This window comes from Acipenser ruthenus, chromosome 2, assembly GCF_902713425.1.
Source record: "Acipenser ruthenus chromosome 2, fAciRut3.2 maternal haplotype, whole genome shotgun sequence".
Taxonomy (NCBI): Eukaryota; Metazoa; Chordata; class Actinopteri; order Acipenseriformes; family Acipenseridae; genus Acipenser; species Acipenser ruthenus.
In genome coordinates, this window is record NC_081190.1 from 94,208,618 (window position 1) to 94,230,521 (window position 21,904).

At 38.2% G+C, this 21,904-nt stretch overlaps 2 protein-coding genes across 4 annotated transcripts in view; both read right to left on the reverse strand.

Moving 5' to 3' along the window:
• LOC131702136 (uncharacterized) overlaps positions 1 to 21,904 on the reverse strand; it is a 283,941-nt gene that overhangs the window by 186,028 nt on the left and 76,009 nt on the right. The window lies entirely within an intron of this gene.
• Positions 4,402 to 21,160, reverse strand: LOC117408875 (NACHT, LRR and PYD domains-containing protein 3-like). 3 transcript variants are annotated; one of them, XM_034014254.3, is made up of 13 exons: positions 21,125 to 21,160; positions 20,537 to 20,691; positions 17,156 to 17,231; positions 16,051 to 16,191; positions 15,484 to 15,507; positions 13,356 to 15,156; positions 12,347 to 12,520; positions 12,027 to 12,200; positions 11,285 to 11,461; positions 10,766 to 10,939; positions 9,985 to 10,158; positions 7,373 to 7,546; positions 4,402 to 6,534 (listed from the first exon to the last, which is right to left on the reverse strand). In XM_034014254.3, the coding sequence occupies exons 3-13, from the start codon at positions 17,181 to 17,183 to the stop codon at positions 6,399 to 6,401; spliced, it is 3,177 nt and encodes a 1,058-aa protein (XP_033870145.3). In that variant the 5' UTR covers positions 17,184 to 17,231; positions 20,537 to 20,691; positions 21,125 to 21,160; the 3' UTR covers positions 4,402 to 6,398. The 3 variants fall into 3 exon arrangements, with proteins under 3 accessions (XP_033870145.3, XP_058860129.1, XP_058860140.1); XM_059004146.1 differs by lacking the exons at positions 20,537 to 20,691; positions 21,125 to 21,160 and having other exon boundaries at positions 17,156 to 17,853; XM_059004157.1 differs by lacking the exons at positions 4,402 to 6,534; positions 7,373 to 7,546; positions 20,537 to 20,691; positions 21,125 to 21,160 and adding an exon at positions 8,745 to 8,844 and having other exon boundaries at positions 17,156 to 17,854.

A 21,904-nucleotide genomic window follows, 5' to 3' on the forward strand; every position in this document is an offset into this window, starting at 1 on the left:
TGTTTATTCGTTTGGCCCTTGTGCCTTTTTGTTTTGTGTTTTGTTTAAATCTTTTGTTTGTTAATAAATACAGCTTCACCCGCCCATCCACTGTTTGGTTTCAGTTACTTCCTGGTCGGTGACATCACCACACCTCACCGCTGCGAGCAAGACTGCCACAAGAACTCACTTATAGTTTAACAATAATGTTATGTTTAGATTTGGCAGCTGAGATATATACGCGACAGGGACTCAAATGATCAATCCCTCACGATAATTTTGTATGTCTATTAGATCTATTTACTTTTGTTATGTAAAATCCAATACAGCTTGTTACACTAGAAGATAAAAATATATAGTTTATATATATTTTTTATATAAGTTGTAGTGCACATTTTTAGGAGACAGTTATAACCAATGAGATTTTCAGTTTTCAAGAAATTCTGGAACATTTTCACAGTGGTTTAAATCAAAATAGCTTTAGTGCATTATCTTGACGTAACGTCATTTGTTGTAGTTGAATCCTGTTGTTGTTGTTGTTGTTGTTGTTGTTGTTGTTGTTGTTGTTGTTGTTGTTGTTGTTGTTGTTGTTGTTGTTGTTGTTGTTGTTGTAGGGGCAGCAGTGTGGAGTAGTGGTTAGGGCTCTGGACTCTTGACCGGAGGGTCGTGGGTTCAATCCCAGGTGGAGGACACTGCTGCTGTACCCTTGAGCAAGGTACTTTAACTAGATTGCTCCAGTAAAAACCCAACTGTATAAATGGGTAATTGTATGTAAAAATAATATGGTATCCAGAGCAAGTGCTTTAATGGACGCCGGATGTAGTAGACGCTAGAGGGTGCTAAACAAGCGGTGTTGATATAATAGTATCAGTTAGTTTAATACAGTGCCTTGCATAAGTATTCACCCCCCTTGGACTTTTCCACATTTTGTAGTGTTACAACCTGGAATTAAAATTGATTTAATTAGGATTTTTTGTCACTGATCAACACAAAATAGTCTATAATGTCAAAGTGGGGGAAAAAATCTACATATTTTTCAAAATTATTTACAAATAAAAAACTGAGAAGTCTTGATTGCATAAGTATTCACCCCCTTTGCTGTGACCCCCCTAAAAAAGCTCTGGTGCAACCAATTGCCTTCAGAAGTCACATAATTAGTTGAATGGAGTCGACCTGTGTGCAATTAAAGTGTCACATGATCTCAGATTAAATACACCTGTTTCTGGAAGGCCCCAGAGTTTGTTAGTGAGCATATCTAAACGAACAGCATCATAAAGACCAAGGAGCTATCAAAACGAGTCAGGGATAAAGTTCTGGAGAAGCACCAATCAGGGTTGGGTTATAAAAAAATATCCCAATCTTTGAACATCCCCTTGAGCACCGTTAAATCCATTATTAAAAAATGGAAAGAATATGGCACAACCGCGACTCTGCCTAGAGAAGGCTGTCCACCAAAACTCAGTGACCAGGTAAGGAGGGCATTAGTCAGAGAAGCAACCAAGAGGCCAATGGTAACTCTGAAGGAGCTGGAGAGATCCACAGCTGAGATGGGAGAAACCGTCCACTCTGGTATACAGCTATAGCCTAATATTTGGCACCCTCTGTCTTTCAAGATTTAACAGTAACACTAATTTAACTTATTTTGTATTTGGTAACACTGGAGGCTGTCTGCGGTGCTGTTTTACCCTTTCTTAGGCTTCCCCATTCTTTATTTTTCTGGGGGGATGCAAAATATTAAAGCTGGCTATAATATTTGTCAACCCGTCTTTCAAGGGTTAACATTAAATGAGACACAAATTCAACTTACTTTGTATTTGTTAGCACTGGAGGGAGTCTGCTGTACTGTTTTACCCTTTCTTAGGCTTTCCTATTCTTTTTTCATGAGGGGATGCCAGATATTATAGCTGGCTATAATATTTGTCAACCCGTCTTTCAAGGGTTAACATTAAATGAGAAAGTACTTCAACTTATTTTGTATTTGGTGGTTGTAGGGTTAATTTGTTGTGTCAATGTAATTACTTTTTGGTGGACCTATGCCCCCAGTGCACCAGCCATCGATCCCAAGCAGACATGACTTCCAGCTCTCAATCCCCTGAAGTTGCAACATCTCATCCCTTGATTCTGCCAACAATGTCACAACTGGGGACACTCCCGCGGCAAGCCGAGCCCCTGATCGGTGGCGATTCTCCCGCCTCTGACGTTCCTGAACACCTGCTGCACTGAACTGTTAACCCTGGGCCAGAACTTGCTGAACACGGTTACAGCAGACCCAGGGTCGTTACATAGCTCTCCCCTTACAGTCCCTCGTCCCCGAGGGGACCAACAAAGTCCCGAAAACGATGTGGTAGTCTGTCATTGTGTTGGGGTCTTGGCTGCCCAGGTGACCCAGGGCTCCCTGCGTCCACAGGTGGCAGTCTGTTGAGTCCTGGTGGAGGGGAACTATCTGGCAGGGCAGGGCAAGGGCTGAAGGGTAGCAGAACAGGACTGCCAGGTAAGGGGGAGGCAAGTGCTGCTGGGCCGGGCTCTACCAGGTCCTGTCCTTGGTAGGGAGCTAGACGATCCCAGTGGAATACCACCTGCTGTCCTCTGGGTGGTAATCAGATCCAGTAGACCACCTACCCAATTCGCTCCAAGACCTGGCAAGGTCCTAGCCAGTGGCTGTCCAGCTTGAGGCAGCAGCCCTGCCTCCGTACACGAAGACCAGCTCTCCCTCCTGCCCTGGCAACCCGCAGCCTGTAACTGGTTATTGGCGAACCCATGAGCCAATTCCAGACGGTCCTGAAGCAGCCTGGCATACTCTGGTCCAGGTGGTTCAGCGGAGGTGTCTGGTACCCAGCCCAACATCAAGAGTGCGGGGGTGTAGGAGGTTGAGTCCTGTACAGTGGAGTGGCAGGCCAGGAGGATGAGGGGCAGTTGTGCATCCCAGTTGCATTGGTGAGTGGTGGTAATGGCCAGGTGGACCGCGAGCATGTGGTTAAACCGCTCGACCAAGCCATTGCTCTGTGGGTGAAGGGGGGGGGGGGGGGGGGGTCGTCTGCATCTTGTTTATCCCCAGCCATCAGCACATCTCTGCAAACACCCTTGATTCCAAGATCCGCCCCTGGTCACTGTGAAGCTCCTGGGGGACCCCAAATCGTCTGAAGAACATCACCAGCAGTGCTTCTGCCCCCATCTCCGCTTCCTGGTCAGGTAGCGCATAGGCTTCAGGCCACTTGGTAAAGTAGTCGAGGGCTACCAGGATGTATCAGTTCCCCTTGTCTGAGAGGGGGAATGGGCCCAAGATGTCAACCCCAACCCTGGGTTTGCTGATCCATGGGTTTGCTGATAGGAAACTGCAAGTAGGGTGTGTGACTGATCCGTGGGTCCTTTGTGGGCGATGCAGATGTTGCAGCGGTGACAGTAGTCCTTCACATCTCGCCTGCACCATCCCCAGTAGAACCCCTGTCGCATCCGGTGCAGGTTTTTATTGACCCCGAAGTGCCTGGTGCCGGACGTGCCATGGTGGGCCTTAAGCACGTCCTCCGGCATTGCCTGAGGAACCACCACCTACAACCTCACCTCTCCAGTAGCTGGCTCCTTCCATTGGCACTGCAGAACCCCAGCCATGAATGTCCAGTCCAGCCCACTGCAACCACAGGCCCTTCGTCAATGGGGACTGCGGTGCCACTCCTTCCCAGGGGAGCCGCCGCTAGTCCACCAGCCACTGTAGGACTGTGGTCATCTCCTGGCAAGTGACTGCCCCACTCATCGACGCCTCCCAGCTAGGTTCCGGGTCATGGCCCTCTACCGTCTTGGCTATCGCCAGCTCGCTCTCCCAGGCCTCCCTCTTGGGAGCAATAGGCACTTTCTGTACCCAACCTGCATAGCAATAATAACAATAACAATAACAATAACAATAATACAACAAAACAAATACAAAATAATAAATTGCACAGGGGCGGAGGGGTACCCCGTTCTAAAAATAAATACATTTATGGCAGGGCTTTGCCCCGCCCCCTTTTCATGTGCAGGGCTCCTCGCCACACAAACATATTGTGAACAAAACATATACAGAAAGAAAGAAATAAAGTGCTCCACTGGGTAACATACGTTACTAAGTAACAGTTGGAAATATTTAGGACAATGGGACAATGACTGTCTCAGTGTTCTTGTGTCATTAGTATAGTAAGCGTGCCTGACAAACATTAAATTATTTGCTGGAAGAAATTTAAGCATGAATATCGGTGTACATTATCAGCTAAAATAACAAAAGTGAGTACTGATCACAAAACATTTTGATGCAAGGTCCCCCTGATTTCCGTTAAGAAATAATGAGCAGGAACTGCTTTCTCAGTATTATGAAGTTTTTGAGATTTTCTGACTCAGATTAAGTTCAAAAGGCTGAAGCCATTTCTTTCTATGATAAGAGAGTCATTATTATTATTATTTATTTATTAGCAGATGCCCTTATCCAGGGTGACTTACAATTGTTACAAGATATCACATTGTTTTTACATACAATTACCCATTTATACAGTTGGGTTTTTACTGGAGCAATCTAGGTAAAGTACCTTGCTCAAGGGTACAGCAGCAGTGTCCCTCGCCTGAGATTGAACCTATGACCCTCCGGTCAAGAGTCCAGAGCCCTAACCACTACTTCACACTGCTGCCATCAATGGAGTTGGTCCATCAATGGAGTTGGTCGATCCAGGGCAGCACATCGCCATGGATGAGGTGCTTGTACTGTGGAAAGGACAACTTCATTTTCGGCAATACATACAAACTAAAAGATCTCGAATTGGAATCAAACTGTTCTGCATGTGTCCCAGTGATCAAAAGCTAAGGAGTTACACCTGGAATTTCCAAATATATATCAGCAAGGATAAATTTGATGTCTTGCATTATCTAGAAGCAAGTGAACTAAGTATATCTGAAAGGATTGTTGTGTATTTGGCTGATCATGTACTAAATCAAGGGCGACATATTATTGTTGACAATTGGTATATGTCTATGAGGCTTGTAACATTCTTACTGACTTAAAATACAAACATCACTGGGACTATTCGATCTAACAAAGGGGTACCAAAGGAGGTTGTACAAGAAAAACTGAACAAAGGACAGGCATGTCTTGTTAGAAACAGTGATTTGTTGTTGGTTAGATGGCAGGATAAAGCAGATGTAAATGTACTGACTACCAAGTATGCAGCAGGATTTGTACAAAAGATCCGTGTAGTTACTGGAGGAGCAAAGATATTTTATAACAATATTTTATAATATGAACTGATGGGAGCGGTGGAGACCTGGGATCAAGATGTCAAGCCGTATAACCCTTGCAGGAAAACTCTTGCCTGGTTCAAAACACTAGGCATCCACTTCATTTCATGAATGATGTTGAACAGTCGAGTGCTGGACCAGCTTCGTGTGGGGAGGAGTAAGATGCCCTACGTGGAGTATCTTTTAGAGTACTGTGACAAAATACTTACAAAGTATAGCACTGGATATGAGGCTGTGAAGAAACTTTCTAAGGCAAGCGATCACTTGCAATACCTGTGCCAAACCGTGCTGTACATTGCTTTGTTACAAACCCTCCCACACAAGGTAAGCAGACACCACAGAAAAGGTGCAGGATCTGCTATGAAAAAGAAATCAGAAAGGACACCAGAAAAATGTGCAATCCCGATAGCAATCGTGGGTTCTGCTGCCTCGATCACTTCAATGATTGGCACAGTGAATCGCTAACCCTGCAAAAAATATATAAACAATATTTCACAATATAACTCGGGTGTTTTTTGTTCATAAAAATTACGTATGTATGTTTTACCGTTTACACAAAAAAATATATTTTTTTATTCCTTTTATATATTGTATTATTGTATTTGTACATACTTTACATAAAAAAAACTTGAATATTTCTGTTATGTATATAAAATGTTTATTTTACTGTTTCGCTAACTATATATAGAGGTTAAGCAAACAAAAAAGTAAGTGAAAAGCAAGCCTGTGATGGGGTTGGGTGTACAGCGTGGAAGTACAGGAGAGAGAGAGAGAGAGAGAGAGAGAGAGAGAGAGAGAGAGAGAGAGAGAGAGAAATAATAACAATTGCTACTCGTGCTGGCTTAGTACCAGGTACTTGTTGTATTCAGTGTTTGTTTAGTGTGTGGTTTTGTCTGTCTATTTTGGACATCATGCCTTTTGTTTTGAGTGTTTTGTTTTGTAGTTAAACATTGTATTTACATTAAACCAGTGCAACCCTGAAATTCACTCACCACTCTGTGTCCTGCATTTCCTGGTCTGATGTAACCACCAGCCAGCCTGTTCACAAAGCCACATAACTGTGACCAGTTAGAACAGGGTATATTTAAATTCAAATAAATGCACCTGAATAATATAATTGTGAAATACACTGTATTTTGTGCATTTCTAAAAAGGGGAAGTGAAGCTCAGCCCTGAAAGTTCTGTTTATTCTCATCCTCATTCACTTGGACGATGATGTCACGCCCAGAGCATCGCAGCTCTCCCAGCAGAGATTTCAGTTCCTGTTTCACAGTCCAGCTTAGGAGGTGACTTCCCAGCAGACTGGAAAAGAAGAGGGTTGCAAAGACAAAAGATAAATGTTGTTGTTATTGTTCCACCTATTAATTAAAATACATTTGAATTAAATTTGTTCTTGCTAACTTTTAATTGCATTTTCCATGTTATCTTGTACAAATGTTTTCTATGAAAGCTTGTGAACCACTTGTACTGCTTTAAAATGTGTGTACAGCTTTGGCCAGATGTTATGCATCACCCTATATAAATAAAAATAATGAAAACTGACAAAAATTGAAAATGTGACATTTCGAAATCTATCATGAAATAGTGTACTTCTATTATGTCTTCCGGTAGACTTTTGCAATATCATTTTGTAGTTTCTTTGATATAAATTATGTTTATATAGTTTTTTTTTTTTTATATTATGTCTCAATCCTGATATTCTAGGATCTAGGTGATGCAAAACTTTTGTCCATAGCTGTATATTATTATTATTTGTTTATTTAGCAGACGCCTTTATCCAAGGCGACTTACAGAGACTAGGGTGTGTGAACTATGCATCAGCTGCAGAGTCACTTACAGTTACATCTCACCCGAAAGACGGAGCACAAAGAGGTTAAGTGACTTGCTCAGGGTCACACAATGAGTCAGTGGCTAAGGTGGGATTTGAACCGGGGACCTCCTGGTTATAAGCCCTTTTCTTTAACCACTGGACCACACAGCCTCCAATGTATATATTCAATGTATTTGTATTCTGTATACCCCATATTCAAAATCTGCAGCTAAGCTCACATGGGGTAAAATTATTGTGCCCAATCAATGAGTTGAACTGACCCTTTTGCTAGTCAGAGTTCTGAGAAACACTTACAGTGCATCAACCTACCAAATGTTCTGTAATTTACAATGTGGATCCTTCAGTGCAACAGACAAGTATTCCACAGCCAAATCACACATTTCATTGTCCCTCAGATCCAGCTCTCTGAGATCGGAATGATTTGCACAGGCAGCAAAGAAGAGATCCTCACAGCATACAGATGAGATGCTACATTGCCCCAACCTGCAGATATTGATATACAGGGCTTTATTGAGACACAGTAAATCCTATAAAGGGCTGATATGAAACACTGAGGGCAGGATTTTCAAAAAAGAGTATTATTGTATCGAACTCATGGTATTGTAACGAGAGCTTTAGTAGCAAGTGATTTTCAAACAAAATGTGTTAATTAAATCAATCCGTTAATGCTTTGAAATTGAGTCGAAGAGGTCGTTAATGAACACATTTCTCGTTAAAAAGCTTAATTGTCACAGGTCATTTACATCACTCCCTGTCTCAACGACTAGATAAGGGGAAGTCGTTAATCAAAATGCATGTTTGGGCAGCAGTGTGGAGTAGTGGTTAGGGCTCTGGACTCTTGACCGGAGGGTCATGGGTTCAATCCCTGGTGGGGACACTGCTGCTGTACCCTTGAGCAAGGTACTTTACCTAGATTGCTCCAGTGAAAACCCAATTGTATAAATGGGTAATTGTATGTAAAAAATAATGTGATATCTTGTAACAATTGTAAGTTGCCCTGGATAAGGGCGTCAGCTAAGAAATAAATAAATAAATAAATAAAATGTTAACGAGATCAAGAAAAATGAACAGAAGCATAATTCACTGTTATGGAAACTAGCAGTACTAGTGTACAGGGAGGCAGCTCTCTCACCAGCAAGCAGCAGCCACATGGAAATAAAATAATACTGGGAATATCTATGTTGTGTATAATTTGTAAACTTAATTTTGTATTGTGGATTCTGTCATGAATTTGCGTTTAGTAGAACACTTCACATATAAAATGCTGATTTACGATTATCAGGCGTGTGGGTAAAAATCGGACGGCACAGATTAAAATAAAGTAAAAAAAAACAAAAAAAACAAACAAACAAAAAAACAAAAACATTAGTCATTTACTCTCATTCGAGGGATATTTTGCCACAGCTTACTATATACAAATCTTTTAATGTGCATTTTGGTTAAAAAGAAAAAAAAATATCGTAAGCTATCTATGTATATTGGTTGGAATTTGTTTTCTTATGATGACATCTACTTTTTTATGTACTGTATTTTAATATGTAAGATTGTACGATATAAATACATACTTTTTACGTGCCATTGGTATTTGTAGTTGTTAATTATTATACATTATGACAGAGAGCGAATGAATCTGAATCAACAATCTCCCTCTCGACCTGTGAGAGCACTGTACAGCAGGAATTGCGTGCCCCGTACCGAATGGTTGGGCAGTTCATTCCGGGGGCAGTCGGAAGCCGGCCATTCAGGAAAGGGACAACATCACGGTACCAGGAGTCATCGCCCTAGTATGGTAAGCAAAGTTTCATTCATGAATTGGAGGAGACGTGACTGAACTCGCTCTCGGAGGGGGCGGGGCTGAGGGTACTTTTTTGGTCAGTCAGTTAGCATCGGGACTAGTGAAAATAAATACCGGAGACTGTGGAGTTTTACAATGCAACAAAATATGAAATTGATGTTTTGGATCAGATGGCACGGAAGTATTACGGTGGCCTTTTCAGGTGTTTTACAATGTATTGGACCTTGCAGCCATCAACTCCTGGGTACTTTACAAAGAATGCACAGAGAAGAATTTATCAAGGAGAGAATATATTTTGCAGTTGGCACAGGAACTTCGCAAGAAGCATTTGGAAGAGAGGGAGACTGCCAAGCGTGTACCCACAACTGGGTGCAAATAATGGTATATCATTTTAGTAATACAACAAACGTAAGGTTACAAATGGTTAAAATAAGTGAATAAATCTAATTCATAACCACAAGTATAGAATAGTCAAAAATATTTTTTAAGTACAAATATTTAATTATCGAGGTAGCCTGTAAGAAAATAACCCTGGTCCTGTACACTCTGTGTATTGTCCTTTTCAAGGTGAGTTATATATTCTTTCGTCAATTTAAACCCTCTTTTTCCAAGTGCAAATTAACTCCTGATAAATAATGACAATTAACACAGATTTGCTTTTAAATTCCCACGTAAACAAAAGAAATAGTCGCAAGAAGCCCTGCTCGTTAAGATATTAACATTATTTTGTAAATCAACATAATTTCAGAAAATGACATTAGTACAGTTATTTAATAACGAAACAGTCACAATGACCGCTTGAAAATGCCAAAATCAGTGCTACATACCGATTTCTTGATTAACACTGGAGTTAGCATTTACAAACTTTTGAAAATCCTGCCCTGAGCAATTTAAATACAATTTAATGAGATAAGAAATGTAATATTTTACATTTCATGTATATGTGCCTAATTACTATTTCAACTTCTGTGTTTTTGATGCCTGAATGAATAATCTACCAGTCTGTTTATTTACCTGCAGGAGATAGTTAGTATACGCTATGTGATGGTGTGTAGGGGAAGAAAGATATAGTTTGTAGCCATCTTTGTCAGTGAAATTCACACACAAACCTAGAATTTTTACTTACTTCAGTTTCTGTAATTTACAATTTGGATCCCTCAGCCCAGTAGATATCAGTTTTACTCCTGGATCCTCTAGCTTATTTGCTCCCAGGTCAAGGTCTCTCAGGTTTGACTGGCTGGTGCAGAGAGCAGAGGCAAGAGCCTCACAACATCTACCTGTGAGACTGCAGAACTGTAGGCTGCAGAAATTAGAGCACAAGATCATAAAGCATTTCACCATGAAATGCGTGCTCAAATGTACTCTTATGAAGCACTGAGTTAAGGTTAGGGATAGGGATAGGGTATTATGTGTAAGTACACATGTATTTACTAAAGCAACTACTATGTAAATACACAGTCATTAGACACTTAATGTAACATGTTACTATCCATCTCCACTCTTTGATGCTAAGCAATGTTGGTCCTTGTCAGAACTTTAATGGATGAACTTCAATGAAAATAGGATGCTACAGGAAATGCTGTTGGTGGCCCACTGGACCATCTGGTTCAATAAATAAAACAGCTTTTTTTTTTGCTGTAGAAGATCCTTAAAATCTTGGCACTCTTTTGAAGAGCTATATGAAAAATTTAAATATACGTATTCAGTTTTCCTGTAAATTGAGTTTGGGCTAATAAGATTCCAGTTGACAAACAGCATACATATCTAAACTGTATGATTGCTTATTTGAGGTCATCATTAAGAAAAGTATAGTTATTCCAATCTATAACACATTTAAAAGACAGAAATTGAGTAATCAGAGATTTCTTCTTGCATGTGTAGAGAATTCTGGAAAACCCCTTACTTACCCAAGTGCCTGTAATTTACAGTTTGGATCACTCAGTCCCACAGACAGCAGTGTCACTCCAGAATCCCCCAGTTGGTTCATTCTCAGGTTCAATTCTTTCAGGACTGACTGATTTGTACAGAGAACAGAGGCAAGATCCTCACAACATCCACTTGTGAGACCACAGGACTCTAGCCTACAGAAACAGTGCAACAGAAAATGACATGTATTATTACTAAGAATCAGAATATAAAATTCACTTGGCTCTTTTGGAAAGGGGACTTGGGTGATTTCCTCGTCACTTAAGAGCCTCTGTTTTCTGAGGCCATCAGACTAAACTGCCTACGATCCCATGGAGGGCATGTGGTTGAGGTCATTTCTTACTACATTTATGTTGCTTATTGTTTTTCTAAGAGCTCTTCCACTAAGTTCTCCCTGTCTTCTGCAGAGAAAACTTTTAATCTGTAGGCCATTATTGTTTGTTTGACAGTGTTTAGATGTGTTCATGCACTGGTGGTAAGTAAGTTATTTGCTTACTTACCCCAGTCTCTTTAATTTACATTTTGGATCCTTTAATCCAGCACACAGCAGTTTCACTCCCAAATCTCCCAGCTGAACATTCTTTCCCAGTTCCAGCACTCTCAGGTTTGACTGGTTTGTACAGAGAAGAGAAGCAAGATCCTCACAGCATCGTGATGTGAGGCCACAGTTCTCTAGGCTGCAGAGATATGGACACCTTCCATTTTATTCAGAATTAATATGTAAGCGTCAAATTGTATAGATGCACAATTTAAACTGGGGTTGACAACAGGGAGCTATTTTGTCATATTTTTTGCCCTGCAGTATTCTTATCGATCCCAGCAATTACCCTGAACCTTTAAATGCAGACTGCAAAAACAGGCATCACACACCAGCAAAAGGATAAAACTGGATTCACATATTATTAGGCACCACATATCAATGGTTGTTTATATGTTGTTAAAACATTATTGCATTTGTTATTAAATGTTTTCACAATTATTAACAAGAAATACAGGTAACAGTTTACTTCAATAACATTTTAATTATACATTATTAGTGTCATTAAAGCTTCTTATAAAGTAAATACAAAAGACATGTTAATGTTCTTATAAAACCATATTTTATTATTAATAACTGTATAATAGTGTTTATACCAATATCATTATTGATGCATTGTTGACTGCTTATATTCTGCAGAAGTTTTGCCATAAACAATCAGATCCAACTCAGTTTTGCTGAGTTTCAAAGTTAAAGACACTTACCCAAGTTTCTGTAATTTACAATTCACGTGTGTCAGTCCTGCAGACAGCAGTTTCACTCCCGAGTCCTCTATCTGATTCATTCTCAGCTCCAAATCTCTCAAATGTGAGTGGTTTGTACTGAGAACAGAGGCAAGTTCCTTACAACATCCACTTTTGAGACCACATTGCTTCAACCTGCAGTGTGGAGACAAGTTGAAATTCAGTTCTCTACATACACAGTATGATGTTATATAACTTATTCAAAAACAGTCTAGCAATACAGATACAGTACATCCCTGTCAGTAATGTAATAGTTACACAAACAGACAGTGTTTACTTGCCCCAGCTTCTGTAATTTACAGTTTGGGTCGATCAGTCCAGTGCAAAGCTGGATCACTCCTGAATCCTCCAGGATATTCCACCCCAGCTCCAGCTCTTTTATCTTTGACTGGTGTGAACTGAGAGTGAAGGCGAGACTGTCACCACCTTCAGCTGTGATGCCGCATTGCTCCAGCCTGCAGATGTAGGGAGACATTTCTTCTGACATACATAACTCCAAAACAATCAAACAGAAAATATGAGAAAAACTATAGAAATTTGTTGAAAATGTCTTTCTCAAATGTATCAACATCATTTTACTATGAGTCGAGGCAGTCTAAATCTGCGGGAAAAAATTTTAAGTCGATATCTGCTGTGTTTAATATTTGTAATAATAATGGCTTATAAAAATGTTAGTCAAGTAAGCATAATCATATCAAACAGTGGGTTAAGTAATTACAATTTAATATATCAAGCATTTTTGTCAGTAAAATCTTTAGAAACAGTAAAAAAAAAAAAAAAAATCGCATCACATCACACGAGACGTCTTATTGGGCCACATTTTCAAAGCCTTAAATCCAGTCTTTAATCAACTCCTACTTTTGAAGGAGACAACACATCTGTTAATTTAAAAAAAAAAATACAACCGAACAACTAAGTTATATATTTCAGGTCACTTTAGCAGTCTGTTCATGATAAATATGATGACGATGTAGCTGCAGAATATGGCAAATCCGCAGGAGCCTGCGAATTCCACGATTTCTGAGGAATTCCATTATCCGCAGATCTGGACTGGACCTCTGATTATGAGTAACCCACTTCAGCTTTTGTTTAGTAAGTGAAAACATTCCAAAAGGAGGTGACTATTGAAATTAAATATTTAAAACGTTGCCCACAGTTTGCGCTCACAACTGTAAAAATAAGGATTTGTGTATTCCGTGGGTTCCTATTGATCGCTTTAATAATACACTGATATACAGTATAATAATATAGTATATCAACTACCCTGTAATGAAATAAATAATGACTTACACCAGTCTTTTATAAAATTTAGCAACAGGCAGCATTCGCAGTACACCTTCTTCTGACATGTGGTATCTGTGCAAGTTCAATTCATCTGTTTCATCTTCACACATTTGCAAAATATAGGCAAGCCCTGAATACAGTGAAGGAGTCTGCCTTTGTTTTAAAAGATCTCTTGAGTTTATGGCCATTTTGATCTCTTCCACAAGAGAGCTGTCATTCAATTCGTTCAAACAGTGGAAAAGATTGATGCACCTTTCTGGTGAGACATCCTTCCTGATCAAGTCCTTAATGTAGCTACAAATCTGCTTGATATCCTCTGAATTGTCTTCTGGGTTAAAAAGTCCATTTAACAGTTTTTGGTTGTTGTCTGTGCCAATGCCCAATAAAAACCTGAGAAAAAGATCGAGGTGACCATTTTTACTGAGGATTGACTTATCCAATGCAGACTTGTACACATCAAATAAACTAGGTGTGCTTTTAGCACAAGGAAATGTATTACTTATGTTTTTCTTCTTCAGTGCATTTCGTTTTTTGTTTTGATAGGTAGCGAAAACATGTAAAGCTGCAAAATATTCCTGGATTGTCAGATGTACAAAGGTATATACCTTGTCCTGAGTTGCTGTTGAATTTTCTATAAAAATGTCTTTGCATACTCCAGAGTAAACAGATGGCTTGCTTATATCAATATGATATTTTCTTAACTCATTCTCATAAAAAATGATATCACCTCTTTCCAGGTTTTCAAAAGCCAGCTGTGCCAAGCTAAGAATGGATTTTTGGTTTGATTCCAGTAGACTGTAGCTTGTCCATCTCGCTTGATCCTCATATTTTTGATTCTGAAAAGTTAGTAAAACTATTAGAAAATTTGTGTAAATTTCAGCCAGAGTTCTAGGAATATAACCACTGTGATCAGTGTTCAATGTTTGCTCTAAAACAGTAGCTAATATCCAGCAGAAAGCAGGGACGTAGCACATTATATAAAGACTCCTCTGTGTCCTTATATATGAGACCATTTTGTCTGCCAGTGTTTCATTTTTGCATTTCTTCCTAAAGTACTCTTCCTTTTCTGGATTTTCAAATCCTTGTATCTCAGTCACCCTGCTTATGTAAACAGCAGGAATCTGACATGTTGCTGCCGGCCTGGAAGTTATCCAGAGGGAAGCGCTAGGAAGCAAGTTTCCCCGAATCAGATTTGTTAATAAAACACCTAAAGAAGTTGACTTTTCTTCATCTAGCCACGGTGGACATTTGTAAAAATCTATTAGTAGTTTACTTTCATCCAGCCCATCAAAGATGAACAATGATTTTACAGAGTCAGCTGTCAAAATGCGTTCATCCTTCTTCATGTGTGGGTAGTATTGCTGAACAACTTCCAGTAGACTGATTTCTTTTTTTATCAAGTTGAGTTCACGGAATGGGAAAACAAATATAAGATCAAATTCTTGGTTTTCCAGTCCAGCTGCCCAATCAAGTATGAATTTCTGCACAGTGATGGTTTTTCCGATCCCAGCAATTCCCTTTGTTAGCACAGTCTTTACTTGTTTCTGGTCCAGTAAGGGTTTGAATATGTCTTTCCGTTTCATGGAATGGACCTGCGTTCTTTTTCTCATTTTGGCCTTTATATCCCTCACCTCATGTTCCGAATTAATCTCTCCGCATTCACCCTCAGTTATCCAAACATTTGTATACAGGTCATTCAGCAGAGGCTGTTGTCCTGGTTTAGCAATGCTTTCGTGTACACATTCAAACTTTCCTCGGAGCATAGATTTGTGGATTGTTTTGGTATCTTGCAGAAGTTTGTCTGAAACTAAACAAACAAAAAACTCTTAGTGGATATTTCAAAAGGCTATATTTCTCAGAACTCTTAATTTTATGTGTAGAGTTAGATTAATGGTTTCAGGATAGATTATGCCTTAACACCTGTACCTCAGAAAATGAAATACTGAAAATGAATCTGCACCACCCAACATCATAGGTTTGTTGGAAAAAAGGCTTAGCGTTTTAGATTTAAATTATTCAGGTAGACAGGCAGGGAAGATGAAGATTGAAGGAGGACTCTGTGGTTATTAGTCAAGACAGCATCTCTATGCCATAAAAAAGGTTCTAGTATGCATACAAATATGAATTATATTACCTGTCATTGAATTCTGGGTTTCACCTGAAAAAAAAGAACATCATTTTAAATAGATACCCCGAGCAGTAGATAATCAGTTGTTACAGTTTATACATGATGGAATAATTTTACCTGATATATATATATATATATATATATATATATATATATATATATATATATATATATATATATATATATATATATACAGTGCTCCCCATTTATAACGCTGCAGCCATAGTTAAGAGACCATGCTGCTTGTGTTCTGCCTTATAACAAGAATACTAGTGGTAGTGTAATGGCATTATGGGGCGAATGGGAGCCATTACCATACCGCCTTATATTCTGTTCTGCAGTATAAAGGGACGCGTTATAAAGGGGGAGCACTGCATATAGCATAGATATATATATATATATATATATATATATATATATATATATATATATATATATATATATATATATAGATGCAAGGGGTGAGGAAACGCTTTTGTGTGACTACATTTTTGTGTAATTAAACCATCCCAGTAAATATAAAATGTAGAATGCTGCCCTGGGCAATTCTTAAAAACAAATGTATTTGTTTACCTCCACTCTTGCCAAGGTTGGTTGTTAGGTTGATTGTAATATTACTGATATTCTGTCCTTGTATGGTAGGGGAAATTATGTTGCTCCCATTCTCAGCTTTCATCAAAGTGCGTAGGTGAGGAGTTAGGTGGCTTTCATTGTCTAACAAAACAGAAACAACTATAACAAATCTTTGACTATTATTTTAACATAGTTGAACTATAAGTTGTGTACTATAAATCAATAACCTCTATTCATGAACCTATCTATCTATCTATCTATCTATCTATCTATCTATCTATCTATCTATCTATCTATCTATATATACAATAATGGTAGCTACTTTAGCCCGGCCCATAAATCACTCAACAACACAGTCAATGAATACAACTTACTGAAACCATTAGTTAGCCTTTGGAAATTACTCAGGAAATCTGAGTATCTGCACACTCCTAGCTGAACAAGTTTTATTTCAGTTATGAGTAGATGTTATATAGATTCACACAATTTAGATTGGGTTTTAGTACATTTTTTGGAAAATGTGAAATGTATCTAAATTATCCTTTTATAAATCATAACCTTTTAACCCCCAGTCCCTGCAGTGGAACCCCAATTTTAGGTGATACGTCTACTCTCTTTTTCTCTTTTGTTTTCTTCTGTTTATAACATAGAGAATAATGCAAGTGGTAGTGTGTGATATGAAAATGTAAGGCCTACTCGAGGGGTGGGATGACCTCCAAGCATAACCCCATGCAGTATGTTTTATAATCTTTGGCGAGCAATTAGTTCCTGCCAGAGTTCTAAAGTCAGTTGTTGGGGGGGGGGGGGGGGCTTAGTCTATGTAACTGAGTTATTAGCTCGCACTGGGGTCACACTCTGTTGCTGGTGTTTATGAGCATGTGTTTCAACTGGATGAGCCCATTGAAAAAATTGCTCACAAATTATTATAATATAATATAATACTGTATTGTGAAAAATCATGCAATATTTGTACCGTACAGTTATACCATACAGTTATTAGATGTAGATGCATGTCCTCCCTTCTGTCCACATTATTTCATACATTATGTATCTTTAACTAAAGTCTTCCATTCAATAATATAACTGTAATATTTATTTCACTCACCATCCCCCATAGTTGAATTGTCTTTCATATGCACATTAGTCTTCTTTTGGTCCTTGCTTGAATGTAATGGTACAGCCTGTAACAAAAGTGGCATTTGTCTCCCAATTATTGCCCTCCCAATTATCTTAATTATTATTTTTAGTGAAGTCACAATTGTGGTTAACTTGACCGCCATTTTTAATGTCAGTGAAAAAGTCATGAAGAAAACTTCCCAAAGCTGCCAACTTTGAGACCATGTTATGGTCTGAGGTGTCTTTTGCTGAAATTCTATTTTGTAACATCAACCCCTTTGACATATTCATCTACAGCTGATCCTTGACTGTGGATACAATAACTGTTACATAGTAATTACCAGTGTAATGAGTGTGTAATGTCATTGAAATTGCCTGTGCCATGGTGTTACCATGTAATTAAATCAGGTAACAAGATGCTGTTTACAAGACCATGTAATGACATTGTTACCAGCAGGATTTGGGTAATTACCCAGTTATTACACTGTAATTACACTGTTATTCATCCCCTTTAATCTACACAGTACAGGCTCTGTTTGAATGATTTATTTTAACACTGTCTGCTCTGCTGGTGGTTCCTAAGATTCATTAATTCTCTTACAAACATCGGCTGTACTATATAATGGAAATGAGTCTGTGATACATTGAGAAAATTAGATTTGGTTATCTACTGTACATATCTCCATTTTTATTTTTATTTTTTGGTAATTTAGAAAGCTTCATTTTGATTAAATAATAAAGTATTTCATACAAGTTTCCGGTCATGTTAGGTTTATTTCAGATGTGTCATGCATGATTATTGTATTGCCCAACAATAAAGTGAGTGTGCCAACAGTACGTCTCACTGTGGATTTAATGTCTGTTAACCATTAAACTGCCAGCTTATCAAATCTGGTTTCATTTGATACACATATAAAATGTCAATTCAGTTCAATCAATTTATTTAACTGTCTGTCTGTCTGTCTGTCTGTCTGTCTGTCTGTCTGTCTGTCTGTCTGTCTGTCTGTCTGTTTTAGTTTTAGTTATGTCTGTTTTAGTTATGTCTGTGCACAAATTAACACATAATTGAAAAGATATACAAAAATGATGTTAAGTTTTAATTTATCTTGCTTTTGTGTGTGTGTGTGTGTGTGTGTGTGTGTGTGTGTGTGTGTGCAAGTTCTGTTAAAAGTTTAGAAACTATAATATTTTACATTAGGTGTCTAAATAATATGTATTTACATAGTAGTTACTTATTAAATACATGTGTACTTACAAATAATAAGAATGTTATTGTGTATAAGAACATAGAAAATAAGAACGTTTACAAACGAGAGGAGGCCATTTGGCCCATCTTACTTGTTTGGTTGTTAGTAGCTTATTGATCCCAGAATCTCATCAAGCAGTTTCTTGAAGGATCCCAGGGTGTCAGCTTCAAAACATTACGGGGGAGTTGGTTCCACACTCCCACAATTCTCTGTGTTAAAAAGTGCCTCTTATGTTCTGTTCTGAATGCCCCTTTATCTAATCTCCATTTGTTACCCCTAGTCCTTGTTTCTTTTTTCAGGTCGAAAAAGTCCCTTGGGTTGACATTGTCAATATCTTTTAGAGTGTTGAATGCTTGGATCAGGTCGTCACGTAGTCTTCTTTGTTCAAGACTGAATAGATTCAATTATTTTAGCCTGTCTGCATATGACATGCCTTTTAAACCCAGAATAATTCTGGTCGCTCTTCTTTGCACTCCTTCTCAGCAATAACATTTTTGTAGCGAGGTGACCAGAACAGAACACAATATTCTAGATGAGGTCTTACTAATGCATTGTACAGTTTTAACATTACTTCCTTTGATTTAAATTCAACACTTCTCACAATATAGCTGTGCATCTTGTTGGCCTTTTTTATAGCTTCCCCACATTGTCTAGATGAAGACATTTCTGAGTCAACATAAACTCCTAGGTCTTTTTCATAGTTCCCTTCTTCAATTTCAGTATCTCCCATATGATATTTATAATGCACATTTTTACTGCCTGCATGCAATACTTTACATTTTTCTCTATTAAATGTCATTTGCCATGTGTCTGCCCAGTTCTGAATGCTGTCGAGATCATTTTGAACAACCTTTGCTGCTGCAACTGTGTTTTCCACTCCTCCTATTGTTGTGTCATCTGCAAATTTAACAAGTTTGCTTACTATACCAGAATCTGTCATTATTGTAGATTAGGAAGAGCAGAGGACCTAATACTGATCTGGGGTACTCCACTAGTTACCTTGCTCAATGTTGAGGTTTCTCCTCTAATCAGTACTTTCTGTTTTCTACCTGTTAACCACTCCCTAATCCATGTGCATGCATTTCCTTGGATCCCTACTGCGTTCAGTTTGAGAATATTTTTTTATGCAGGACTTTGTCTAAAGCTTTCTGGAAATCTAAATAAGCCATGTCATATGCTTTGCAATTATCCATTGTCATGGATAATTTTTTTCATTGCATCCTCAAAAAAATCAAGCAGGTTAGTTAGACATGATCTCCCTTTCCTAAAACCATGCTGACTGTCTCCCAGGATACTGTTACCATATAGGTTATTTTCCATTTTGGATCTTATTATAGTTTCCATAAGTTTACATATAATAGAAGTCAGGCTTATCGGTCTGTAGTTACCTGGTTCAGTTTCGCCTACGTTTTTGTGGATCGGTATTACGTTTGCAATTCTCCAGTCTGTCGGTACAACGCCTGTGTCAAGAGACTGTTGCATGATCTTAGCTAGCGGTTTGGAAATAACTTCTTTCATTTCTTTGAGTACTTTTGGGAGGATCTCATCCGGCCCAGGGGATTTGTTTATTTTAAGAGTTCCTAGTCCCTTTAACACTTCTGCCTCTGTTATGCTAAAGTTATTTAACAGGTCGACATGTGGGGCATGTTGTCCATATTCCTCCTTTGTAAAAGCTTGTGAAAAGTAATCATTTAATATATTTGCAATTTTTTTCTCTTCATCTATGATTTTGCCATTTGTATCTCTTAGACATTTTACTTCCTCCTTGAATGTTCTTTTGCTGTTATAATATTGGAAACACTTTTTGGAATTGGTTTTGGCCCCCTTGGCAATGTAAATTTCTATTTCTCTCTTGGCCTTTCTAACTTCCTTTTTGACTTGTGTTTGCAGTTTCAAGTACTCTTTCTGTGTACTTTGTTCTTGGTCCCTTTTAAACGCTCTGTAAAGTGCCTTTTTTCTCTTAATATTTTTTTAATTGATCTATTAAACCATTTTGGCCATTTAGTTTTAGATTTTAATACCTATCACATTGTAGTTACTTGTTAGTGCAGCATCTTCAAGTTCTAACATTTTGTTTTTGAGACTTCTAGCATTTAGATAAATACATGTAATGGCTATCTTACCTGAGTTGTTGCCTTGTTTTGATTTAGTCTCCCTTCTGTTTTTTTGTTGATTTCTCCCCTCTTCCTTTCTAGTTTAAATGCTTCTGAACCTCCTTGAGGATCCTTATTCCGAGTACATTGGCATAGTTACAATATATGTAAGTACACAATTATATCTGAAAAGGGTTAGGGTAAACATTAAGTGCATTGTACCTATGTGTAATAACTTTGTAATTATGTGTAAGTACACATGTATTTAATAAGTAACTACTATGTAAATACACAGTAATTAGAGACACAATGTAAAGTGTTACCAAATACACAAACAGAACCAAAGGTGCAGGATCCCTTACAAATGAAACAATTACTTAATTGTTCTGCTAAGTTATTATTTTGTACCACCAAAGCCAGTAGTTACTGTTAAAGACTAATTTTTACCAAGTGTATTAAATTTGATAGTACAACTAGTTCTAAGTACTAATTGAGGATGTCTAAAACCAAAAAATATAGTACATTATATAGACTCAGTACTTAAGGTGGACCCCAGTGGCCAATCAATAATATTCAAATAAAAATGTAGCAGACAATTAACAAAAAAGAACAACTCACATATAAAGCTTGCACTTGCTTTGTGTTGCCTTCTCCTTTTCTCGAGATAACAGGGTCAAATCTTACAAGGCTCCCTTTAATGCTGAGATCACTTCCCTTTCCTGAGAGAACAGTCATAGTTGTGGCCGATTTCTGGAACGTGTTGTCCAAAACACTGAAAACAACCAACAGCAGGTAGAATAAAGGAACCAGAGCAACAAATATATGATAAACAAAAACATAAAAAAGTTAAACGGACGTCTACAAGAACAAGAAAAAACTTAATCATATCCAATAGTAATACAAAATGTAACTCTAGTTTAACTGATATAAGCACAATCAAATCCTGTCTGCAAGGAATTGCCTTGGCATACCAGTAATACCCACCAATCAGGGTTCTATTACTTAAAGAATACCTAAATAGAATTTAGTAATGCAGCTTCACTTTCTGGTGTTATAATTGTTCGGCAGTTATTACTGCACCCTTTAGTTTTTGCAATAACTACATTGAAGTTATGTTGCCACAAGCCCTATTTTAATCATCATTATGGATGAGCATGGTGTCCCAATGATTGCCCTGCCCTCCTTCTGCAAGCAGGTTAATTCAGGAAACAAGAAAAGACACTATAGATACTCAATATCAAAGGTGTACAGTGCCTATAGAAAGTCTACACCCCCTTTCAATTTTTTTTTTGTTGCCTTATAGCCTGGAATTAAAATGCATTAAAATATTTTTTTTTCATTTCTCTACACATCCTACCCCACAACTTCCAAGTGAAAAAAATATTCTAGAAATTTGTA